At 38.1% G+C, this 12,013-nt stretch overlaps 1 protein-coding gene across 1 annotated transcript in view; it reads left to right on the top strand.

The window, feature by feature from the left end:
• Window positions 1–12,013, top strand: part of ERAP2 (endoplasmic reticulum aminopeptidase 2) — a 39,449-nt gene that overhangs the window by 11,775 nt on the left and 15,661 nt on the right. The window contains 8 exon segments of the mRNA XM_037012014.2: window positions 457–611; window positions 3,382–3,495; window positions 4,769–4,900; window positions 5,114–5,245; window positions 6,478–6,546; window positions 7,498–7,673; window positions 9,846–9,925; window positions 10,769–10,952. Coding sequence (XP_036867909.2) covers window positions 457–611; window positions 3,382–3,495; window positions 4,769–4,900; window positions 5,114–5,245; window positions 6,478–6,546; window positions 7,498–7,673; window positions 9,846–9,925; window positions 10,769–10,952 — 1,042 coding nt within the window.

Below are 12,013 nucleotides of genomic sequence, written 5' to 3'. Positions count from 1 at the left end.
AATCCTGTATCTTTACTTTTTTTGTAGAAGTGAGTTTATTGTATGTTTTGATGAATCTCAAACATAGTAGAAATTATTTGAAAACTTATTATCAAAGTTTTTCAGTTATATTAATATAAAGTACAACATGAATGTCTTTAAATAAATTTTTCCATGGTAGTAATGCATACAAGGTATTTTCAGAGTTCAGCACTTTTTTAGAAAATGGTTAAATGTCAATAAATTACTTCTGCTACAACCAAAATTGTATTAATAGAATTAATTTTGCTTGAAAATGGGTACTGATTGTTTTCTGTGCAACTACAAGGCACATGTGTCAATGTTAAGATATTCTTGATGTTTTCAGAAAGTCTCCTTATACATGCTAAAAGGATCACAAAGTATTTGCTGGGGAAGCAAATCACACTTTTTGTGTGAAAGCCATAATGATCCAGTGTGGCTGTTCTTATTTCTTAGACCTTGTTGTCATTCCTGACTTTATATCCGGAACCATGGAAAATTGGGGCCTCATCACATACAGAGAGACATCATTGCTCTTTGATCCCAAGACCTCTTCCATTTCTGATAAACTGTGGATCACCAGGGTCATAGCCCATGAACTAGCACATCAGGTACCTGGTATTCATGACATGCTCTTAATATCAGTCCAGAAGAGATTACATGTAGTAACTCCAGTCTTCCTGAAATAACATAACATTTTCTCATTTTACCTCTAGAGAGGAATTTAGGGATTGTCAAACCAAACAATATGTCAAGGAGCAGAGGAATTATAGGACTCATCAAGGAATTTTATCACAGGTGGTCATTATAGCCTCTAAAATCCTTCAAGGCCAAGACTTCAAATGCCTTTTAGTGAAGAATGGTAGGGACTAGGCAGATACATAGAACACAGAACTGGAAACCCTAATAGAGATTTTTTTTTAAATAGATTTTTCCTTATAACCTGTAGAACTGTGGCATTCCAATCTAGGACAAAATCAATCTCCCTTCAGTTGGAACCTATGATTATATGGCCATAAAGAAGTACATCAAGCCCAAGTACTCATGGACTGTTGACCCTGGACACAGAACCTAATTCTCTAAACTTCAGTGTCTTCATCTATAAAATTAAATTAATAATAGTTCCTGGTTCTTGAAACTGTTGTGAGAATTACAGCTAAGTGTCAGTTCCTGTCATATAGTAGGTGCTCAATGTTAGTAATAAATGTGGCAACAATGACCATTGCGACTGCTACCATTTCTTACAGAATAAGATTTCCAAGGCCCATCTATCAACACTGAATTACATACAGATACGAAACTGCAGTCTTAGCTCTATAGATATGAGACTATTTCTACTCTATTTCATTTCTGAAAATCCTCAAGAACACAGTAAATTATTAAGGACTCCAGAAATTCTCTTTCCCTATGTAGGCAATATCATTCCATCATGAAAGCTGGTAATAATATCTCTTCCTTATAATTTTTAACTTCATCCCAATTACATAAAGTAGCCATGCTCAGCACTGTACTTTGAGAACATACAGGTATCTTCCTCTGGTTTAGAATCTCCCCACTGGCCCATCTTAGGGGTTTTGATAATTAGTCACTGATAGCTCGAAAGCACTTAACTGAGTCTGGGGATTTCTCATCTTTCCACCCACTGTTCATAAGGAAATGGTGGGAGAATGCTACCTCTGAGGCTCCGTGCTCCCTCTGGGCCTTCCTTTAATAGCTGCCTCTTCTTAGAGACTCAAAATCTAAGGCTGAAGCTACAGGCAGCTTTGGAATTTTTGCCTTAACTGTTTTGTCTCTCCATTGATTTCCACATGTCCATGTTACTCCTCCACATAAAGCCCTGGAAAAGGCTCCCAGTGTCATCTGGGTGAGTCAAGAGTCCATAGACCGGCACACCAAGCCCTATGATAGAGCCCATCTACACCTCTTCAGCTTCATCTCTTACCAGCACTCTAAGCTTTAACAATCCCAGACTACCTGCCATTTCCTAAGCATGCCAGGTCGTGTGACTCCTCTATGCATTTGCTCTTGCTACCTGATCTGTTTAGAGCAGACCACTCCTAACATACCTGAGGACCACTTACAAGACTCAGGAAATGAACCATTTCCTAGCTATGCTACACACTCTCCCAGCAGAACTGATTCTTTCCTCCTGGAATCCTTTCTTTCCCTTGTACAGACAATGATCACAGCACCAGCAATGCTTTATTGCATTTATCTCTATAGGCCAGCCTCAATCATTTGTATTGAGGCAGAAGTTGTATTATATACATCTTGATATTTCTGATACATGTCATGGTGCTAGGAACATAGTAGCTTCTCAATAGACATTTACTGAGTGAATGAATAAGCCACTCTTACTAACTGGTGAAGTAACCAGAATCAGTTCAACCTGTATTTCTCATATTCATCACCTCCCATCCCCTTTCACAGCTGCCCTTGGCAAGATTGGTGCCCACTTGCTAAAAATGATCTGAGCATTGTCAGAAAAGGAATAGAGCTTAAAATGGTTTCTACAAGCAAAAGGTCTAGCTATTTTGTTATATAATTATAACAAGGTTCTTCCAAATCTTAGAATCTTTTTGTGTAATTTCCCATCCTTCTGGATATTGCAATTCTAAGATAGATAAACTGGATGCCCAGTATTGATCATATACACTAAATAAACAAATGATATATAAAAAGTACATGAAAAATACTAATATTTAAGACTGTTGTTAAAAATCTAATGTAAGTCAAGGGTAATTTCCATTTTGATTGCCTTTGTGCATACTTTTTATTATATATTATTTAAAACCTCAGACCTTTATTCACTTTAGAGGCCAAGCCAATCCCTGGAAGTTAGTAAAGGCAGAGTTTAACAACTACATTTGCTCATCAGTAATATTATGTAACAATCTGAGAGTCCTAAATGAATTCTTATGATCCTCTTAAGTGCCTGCTGCTTTAATATAAAAAAGTGACTTCACCAAGGATATTTTGGCTTCTAGTTCTCTTCAGATCATCACCATAAATCAAGCACAAGGTGAAATTATACTTGTTTTGCAAGAAAGAAATATTAACCCACACAAAATATTTCATATTTCATTTTCTTAATATTAAACCTAATAGCTAGGAAATGCTAAGAGAATAGAAGGGAAGTTGGAGAGTTGGGGGCAATTGGGACACATAAGAAAGAAAAGTGAAGCAGGCAAAAATATGATGATGTAAGAAGAGAAGAAAGGGAAATCAGTAGAAGAAAGGTGTGCAAAGAGAAAAGGATAGCAAAATAGAGGAAAGGGCTTACCTAATAAAAGAAAAATTAACACCATTCTATTTTTCGCTACAACTAACCATTTTTATATAGTTGTTTAACTTCTAATAACATTGAGTTTTACCTCCTAGTGGTTTGGCAACCTGGTTACAATGGAATGGTGGGATGATCTTTGGCTCAAAGAGGGTTTTGCAAATTACATGGCATTGATCTCTGTTAATGCTACATATCCAGAGCTACAATTTGTAAGTTCACAGTTTTTATGTCATACCATATGCCCTAAGGAGTCATCAATTTACTGTTAAAAACTTCTATGAATGCTTAAAAGAAAACAATATAGCATTGTGGTTTTGAACCTGTGGTGTTTTATTGATATATGAAAAAGATTATATTAGTTTTCTAGAGCTGCCATGACAAAATACCACAGATATGGTGGCTTTAACAACAGAAATTTGTTTTCTCAGTTCTGGAGCCCAGAAGTCCAGGACCAAGGTGTGGGCAGGCTGGGTTTCTCCTGAGGCCTCTGCCCTTGCTTGTGATGACCTCCTTCCCCTGTGTCCTCATGTGGCCTTGCCTCTCCGTTTTCTCCAGTGTGTCCAAATTTCCTCTCTTATAAAGAAACCAATCAAATTGGGTCAGGGCTTACCCTCCTTTTAACTCAATCCCCTCGTTAAACGTTTTATGTCCAAATACAGACATATTCTGAGGTCCTGGAGGTGAAGACTTCAACATATGCATTGGGTAGGAGGATACAATTCAGCCTGTAACAGAAATCCCTTCCTTACCCAAAAATCTGTGGACAGAGAACTCAAATAGCACAGATACACAGCTGTGTGTGGGGGTGAGAGAAAAGGTTGTCACTGTCCATATGCAATGACAGAGGACAGGACAATGCCCATTCTTGGCATGTGACTTGAAATGGCCATGCCTGGGAGCACACTCCTCTAGAATTTCCGAAGGACCTATTCACTTCCCCAAAATGTGTGAAAAGATTTCTTCAAACATAGCTTACAGGGGTCTGGACACTATACATCAAGGTGGTTTGTAAAGGTTAGTAAGCTCTTTAAAGTACGTGCTTAGTCCAGTACAGTATAGACAGACATGGATTCAAAGTCAGTGTCTTTTTATTTGCTCTGTGCTGAATCCATGGTTTATCCCAAAGCTTCATATGTTCTCACTTGTAAAGTGCATATAATCCATCTTCTTCACAGTGTATTGAAAGGATATCAGATGACGGATGTAAGGTCCTGGCACATAGCAAGTGTTCACTAACTGGGAACCATTAGTTTTATTTCTGTATTTAAGGGTTTGGTACATAGCAAACATTCCTGCAATGTCTGAGGGAATGTTGGAATTTACACCTCTATGAATTCAGAACTGGTGAAAGGGTATATAATGGCAAAGAAACTTATGATGAATTATAAGAAATAGTGATTGATACTTCTACGTAAACCTAGTGTGTCTTCTATTGCTTTAAGAATGTCAAACTAAATTGAGAAAATTTTTTCCCTTGTTTAGGATGACAAATTTTTGGATTTGTGTTTTGAAGTCATTCAAAAAGATGCATTAAGTTCATCCCGTCCTATCTCCAATCAAGCAGAAACTCCCACACAAATACAGGAAATGTTTGATGCAGTTTCCTATAACAAGGTAGTAAATGCTGTGAACAAGCAGAAGCTCTGCTTGCATGAGAAGTATAACGAGGCCCATAAGATCCATAGTTTCAATTCTTGGTGCCACTTACTGCCACCTCTTCATTTCTCCACATGTTCCAAAAAGTTTAAACTTCTATTCGAAACACATCATACTACCTTTAATTTTAACCTCTTTTTGTTTGTTTGTTTTCTCTCTCTTTTTTTTTAGGGAGCTTGTATTTTGAATATGCTCAAGAATTTTCTGAGTGCAGAGAAATTCCAGAAAGGAATTATTCACTACTTAAAGAAGTTTAGCTATGGAAATGCTAAGAATGATGATTTGTGGAGCAGTCTGTCAAATGTAAGTCATATTTTGGGTTATAGTAGCTATAGTCAATCCTACAAAGTGACAGGCTAGTTAAGGAGGTTTATAAATAGTTACATGGTCAGCCAGCAGATATGTATTCCCCTTGCCCCAGTGCCGGGGCCCATAGGAGGCAGCACTTCCTTTCTCCTCTGGCACCACACTAACCCCGGGTGCCACCTGGGTCAGTACACAAGTTTGATATTGGGCCTCCCTCTCTTTGATTTTCCTTCTAAAAACCCTACACGTCTATTCTTCCCATTTCCCAAAATATTTAATGACTTTGCAATTCTTGCCATATAATACCTAGTCTTCTCTATCCAAATTTTAAGGTTGAACTCTACTTGCTCAATTTTATTTTCAACAATTATTCTCTGTTGAGTGAGACACATCTCCCCTCATAGGAAGAAATCTTGCTCAATCATTATATCATCATGCCTTTGCTTCTAGGGTCCTTGCTACCTAGATGAACTTTCCTCTTCCCCACAATTCAAATACTCTCCATTTATTGAGACCTAGCAGAGATGTCACCTCCTCCTTACCGACGGCTCCAGCCCTCTTTGGTTTGCCTTTCTGCTAAACACCTAGAAGTGCCTTTATGCATCTGTTCCACACAGTGATGTTTTCTTTTATTAGTTTCTATTGAGTCAATAATAACAATGATAATAATAATAAAGTTTGCTTAGGAGCAATAATCATGTCGGTTCCTTTTTTAAATGTCATGGCACTTAGCATGCTATTGAGTCTATAATCATGATTAATAAAGGTTTGTGGCAGAGTGGGTGTTTTTCTTAGGTTTCATTTCAATTCTGAATTCAAAATGTATTGTGCAGCCACTATATGCTATCGTGGTAGTCACTGGGAATACCCACACAAGCAAAGGTGTCTTCCCACTCTCAAGGAATTTACTATATGATAGGACACAACCAACCCTGGACACCGTTGCCTAAATGCTCAGTAGAGGCATGAGTAACATGCATGGTAACAGAATAAAGTAGGACCTTTCCGGGGGAAAGAGACTAAATGAGAGGCAAACTCAACAAATGAATTCATAAAACAGTTACTCTGCCGTGTTGCACTGCTTCAGAAAACTTTAGTTTATTTAGACTTGGCAATGAGCATAGCAGTCATGTAGTTATGCCAATAAATGTCTGCCTTCATGTCGAATATATATATTCAGCCAACTATCAGTGCCCAGAAGGCAGTGCTCTTTCATTCTTATTTTACAGAGTTGTTTAGAACATGATTTTACATCTGGCAGGTTTTGTCACTCCGATTGCAAGACGACAAGCCACACAGTTAAGAGCCTCACAGCAGCAGAGACCTGGTGTGTCACCTGACCGGGAGTGAGGGTGGCCATAGCCCCACTGTCCCTTTAAATAACTGGACAGGAAGACAGACTCACATTTTTCCTTGAAACAAAACTGACCAGGGAAGGAATGTTCAGGCCATTTAAGGGGATGACGCTATTACTACATTATTTTTGTTGTTATAATTCAGCTTTCCCACAACCCACTGCTAGCTAAAAATAACTCAGCTTAAAATTCCTCTGAGTGGTTATGGTGGCCCTGGCATCCTCTAGAAAATGCCAAACCAAACAAGTTGTTAGGTTTGGAGAGACTGAATGGCTTGTTGGAGGCTCTGCTATTTGTTTACTTCTAGGAAGTTAGTGGAGCACTTTAGGAGAGAGAAAAGAAAGTCATCATGAGAAAAAAACATGCACTCTTTTTTTAAAAGAGTCATGGTAATCCCATACATTATGGTTTCTAAATTAAGATTCAGCATCATCCAGAGATCAGAAGTCTGTTCTAGAAGCCAGGAAACTACAGGTTCTGTTCTCTAATCAGTAGACCTCCACTGCTACAGTATTGTTCTGTTGGAATATTTAAAGCTCCCCTAAAGACAGACATTTCTGTTCCAAGCCACTTCCCTGGTTCCACCATTGAAATGGAGAAGCGGTTTTTTCTTTTTTTGTTTGGAAAGGGAGCAGGAGCGAAGCTCCAGTCTCAAGCCCTCCTCTTAGCTTTTCCTGCCCTGTGTTACCCCTCCAGCTGCCCCATACACGCTTCTTCAGGTAACATGCAAAGAGCAGCCCTGGGGTGGGGCAGGTTGCGGTGCCCTGAGGCTGCAGGCTGAGTCCTGCGCTCTCTCTCCCAGGCCTTTTTGTGGCCTCAGAGGAGGTCTAGTTTCTGATCTCTCTCTGGTTTCTCTCCTTCGTCTCGGGTTACCCAAGTCACTTGTCATTTCAGCTGGCTTTCCTGGGAGAAAATACGGAGGTCAAAGAGATGATGACTACATGGACTCTGCAGAAAGGACTCCCCCTCGTGGTGGTTAAACAAGAGGGGCGTTCACTCGGCCTGCGGCAGGAGCGCTTCCCGGCGGGACTTAACCACGAGGACCCTGAGTGGCGGGCCCTGCAGGAAAGGTGGCTGCTTCTCTTCGCCTAGTTTACCTCCGCTCAGTTTGCTCGCTGTTTCATTAGCTCTCTTTCAGCTTCTCTGGCAACTTTGTGGGATGCTATTTCGACACAGGAACCAAAGGCCTGAACTAGTCTTGAGAACAAATTTAAAGAGCTTCCGGTGGCCCGGACTGCGTTGTGCAGCTCTTAGTCGTTCTGCTGCCACCTTTAGAATCTCCGTTCTGATCCAGAGGGTTATCGGTTATATTTCTATTATAATATGCCCTGACTCTTTTCAGTACTAGATTTCTGGGCCCTGGTAAATTGTGTGACTGGCCCATACCTAGGAAGCGCTATGAAGCTATACGTTTTATCACGAGAGGAAACATAAATCATAACGTGAATACTCCCATGGCCTTTTGTTTTCCAGCAATAGACTAAAAATATAGTGTTTAAACACAGGGTGTTCTTAGTGATGATGAAAGCAGATCCAGTGGACCACACCCACACCTATCTTTTCACCAAACTATTCTGAGAAAACTTATCAAAGACTTTACTAAAATCAAGAACACAACACTGTTCACATTTATCTGATCTATTAGCCATATCAATAAAATGAATAAGGGTAATTTAAAATGAAATGATCCAAGTGATTCTGCACTGGCTCTTATGATTAGTACTTTTCCAGGAATCTATTTAATAACAATTCTAGAATTCTTCTTAGAATCAGAAACAAATTCGAAGTCGTTAACACATAAAATATACTGTTTTCTCCTTCTGTTTCTTCCGTTGCCTATTTCCAATATTTTTCATGCCACTTCTCTATGTACACATCCTTCCATTTTTCTGTGCCCTTCCGAAATCTGAACTTTAGAGAACTTAAACAATTTGTAGCTTGGCAACATGGCCTGGAAAATATATTTTTTAAATTTTTTATTAAGGTATTATTGATATATACTCTTATGAAGGTTTCACATGAAAAAACTATGTGGTTACTACATTTACCTATGTTATCAAGTCCCCACCCATACCCCATTGCAGTCACTGTCCATCAGTGTAGTAAGATGCATGGCCTGGAAAATTTAATGTTAGATTCATTATTGGGAAAGCAGGACTCACAATTTTGTAACAAATCAAAATGTCACAGGAGATTGTGGCATTTTGTCACTATCCGATAGTGTGGATGGCCCAAAATAACAAGTATTTATTATAATGATCTGTATTTTTCCTCTGAGGCAGTATTTAGATTACTATTATAAAATTACTACCCTCTGTTCATGCCTATCCAAACTTATGAAATGCTATTTACCCTCTCTTTCCTCCCAAGATATATTTATCTGGAAAAAATTCCTTTCCTTCTGGAACTAACATTCATCAGGTAGATTATCCTTTCTGACTCTTTAGTAGATGGGAGTCTGTGTATGTTGTTTCTTTCACTATTTTGTATTTTTTTGAGGACCAGTAGGTATACTCAGTTATTATTCTTTCTGTTTTATGCATGTTGGTATTTTTAACCACATGATTTTACATGTCCAGGATTTTTAAAGCTAATATGGCTTGATTTGATAGGGGAAATGAATTATAGAAGGTGTTAGAAAGCTAGTTAGAAAAAATAGCCAATTTCTATTACCATAGAAGGGCCATTGAAAAGTAACTGAAGCCCTAGCCTCCAATCAACTCTGCTTTTCTGTTCTCCGGGCCTGGCTGCCCTGCAAATCCTAGACTGTGGCATTGCTGACCTCTTCTTCACAGTCACTTAATAGTTGGGGGATTGGATGTGCACTGCTTTGTTGAACAAAAGGATAAGTAGAAATCATGCTGGAGTAAGATCTTTACCTCTTAAGGCTTTTCCTACAGCTTTGATTCAGTTATTTAAATTAATATAAGGCTGGCAGAGGTTCTGAAAGTGTGAAAGGAAGACTGGATTTTGCTTTCTCTTACTTTGAAGGAAACAATCAGCAGAACCTGTTGTGGTATGAGATTTCAACAGCAAATGCAACAGGTAATCATGACAAAGTTCAACTGGGTGTATGTTGCTGCACCTTCATTTCACTACAGAAGAATTTTTGCATACCTGTTAGTCTTAGCCTATAACATTTATAAAGTGAGTAGGTGCCTTTTATAGCCTATCTGAGTCTGACAACCCGAAAATTGAAATGGCCATTCAGTTCATCTGTAACAGTCTGTTTTCTAATGTAGGTACCTTTGGCATATCCCACTGACCTACTCCACGAGTTCTTCTAATGAGATTCACAAACACGTTCTAAAATCAAAGACAGGTAATGAACTAATTAAAATAAGTGTTTTAATTCTGAAATTAAACATGTTTTGAGCTATTTGGAGGAAAGATAGTGTGAGTAAATCTAATAATGAAAGATTCATGTTTGGGGAAGTTCTCATTTATTCATATATTAGTTACTAAAAATATGAATTACCTAGAAAGTCTGAATTTTTCATTCAGTGGGAAATTGTCTTGTGATTTCAGTATTTAGAGATAGATTTATATTTATGTCAAGAAATGATGGCATCCTCTCTTATGTCTCCTAATACCTACTAATACAGCTCTATGCCACAAGGCAGCAATGTATAGTGGAGGAAAGCATACACTTTGGAAATGATCGGCTCTGAATTTAAATACTCACTCTGTAATCCCATGACATATGTGACCTTAGGAAAATTTCTTTACTCCTCTTGAGCTTCCATTTTTTTATCTTATTTTGAATGGTGAGTAGGTCTCAAAATTATTAAGAGAATATAATAATGTTTTTGCCACCTAGTATAATGTCTGTCATATTAAAAATACATAATATTATCATAACATAATAATAATAATATAATAAAATCATGCTCACTGGATGCTTCATGACTCGTAGACCAGTACAGACTGCTTTAGAGAACAAATTCAGCAGTCTTCCTATAAAATAATTTATTTGTTAATTTAATAAGACCATCATTCCCAAAGAAACCATCCAGTAGACTATGAAAATAAATATCATCATGACTTTTCCGAGACTTTGTCTTCCCATTAATTTAGAATCAGTAGTATGGAAACTAACAGTTTTAGAGATGTTCCTGGTGTGTATGTTGATGATGAAATGCCTATGTCAATCTCCTTCTCCTAGATACCCTTGATTTACCTGAAAATACCAGTTGGGTGAAATTCAATGTGGACTCAAATGGCTACTACATTGTTCACTATGAGGGGCATGGCTGGGACCAACTCATTACACAGCTGAATCAGAACCACACACTTCTCAGACCAAAGGACAGAACAGGTCTGATTCATGATGCATTTCAGCTAGTAAGGTAATGCAAAAGTTCATCTGATTTCGTAGGTAATAATTGACCCATAACCAAATAGATTTCAAAATCAAACATTCAGTTTTGATCATTCATGTGATACAGATCTGAATGGAGGCCAAATATATGCCATTAGGCCAAAGCCTACCTACTGATAAGGTGTTTGGACCATGCAGTGTTTAAAATTTAATCCAAAATTTTAGAATTTGGGGAAATTTATATAAAAATCTTGAATTCTGGAACCTATTAAAAAACAAGAAAACTTGGCAGTTGTAGGCCTTCATTCCCACAGGGCAACCATAGACGAGTGTGCCGTGGACAGATCCTTCTTTAGGCCAGACCTCACCCTCCCATGCACCAAAATCCCAAAAGGTACACAGTGAGCAGTCTACTTTACTCACTTAGGGTGGACTCTGAAGGCATTTAAGATTTTGACCCCAGATTTAAAATTTGTTTATGCCAATAGCTTGCTCTTTTACCAACCACCTATGTAATCCATTGAACAAAAAGTATAAATATAGTCTTAACCTTTACAATTTTAAATGTTAAATCTAGTGCACAATCCATCCATTACTTTGCTCACGTTCAAAAAGTCACTATGGAGTTAGTAGGGAAATAAAGGAAGAATTGGCTGCTTATGTTTATTCCTCTAGACTTTCCTGGAAGACAAAGTGTTTTCTTTCCTTTTCTACTTATCATCAACAGAATATTTTATAGAAAAAATCAGGTCACAAGATGGACCTGGAAAAAATTGGGCATCAGGTAGAATATTATGTATTGTAAGCTTTTTGTATTCTGAGAATTACTGTAATGTACTCACTCCATTTAGTGTGACATGTTATTTCCTCTCAGGTCTTTATGTAGGTCAAATCGAGTGAAGGTAACCAACAGGACAGATCTTAGGCAAAGCTTCTTTGTATAACAGAATTCCCTAGTTAGAAAAGGGAGAGGTTTGAGGATTTAATCCTCCGCCCCATAGATTTCAGGGCCACCATGGTAGCACAGCACATTGGAAGCCAGGATTAGGAAAAACACCATCCTACATCTGAATGGATGCAAGATAGACC

This window comes from Manis javanica, chromosome 1 (assembly GCF_040802235.1).
Source record: "Manis javanica isolate MJ-LG chromosome 1, MJ_LKY, whole genome shotgun sequence".
NCBI lineage: Eukaryota > Metazoa > Chordata > Mammalia > Pholidota > Manidae > Manis > Manis javanica.
Note: the sequence above shows the minus strand (reverse complement) of the source record. Positions and strands in the feature narration are given on the sequence as shown.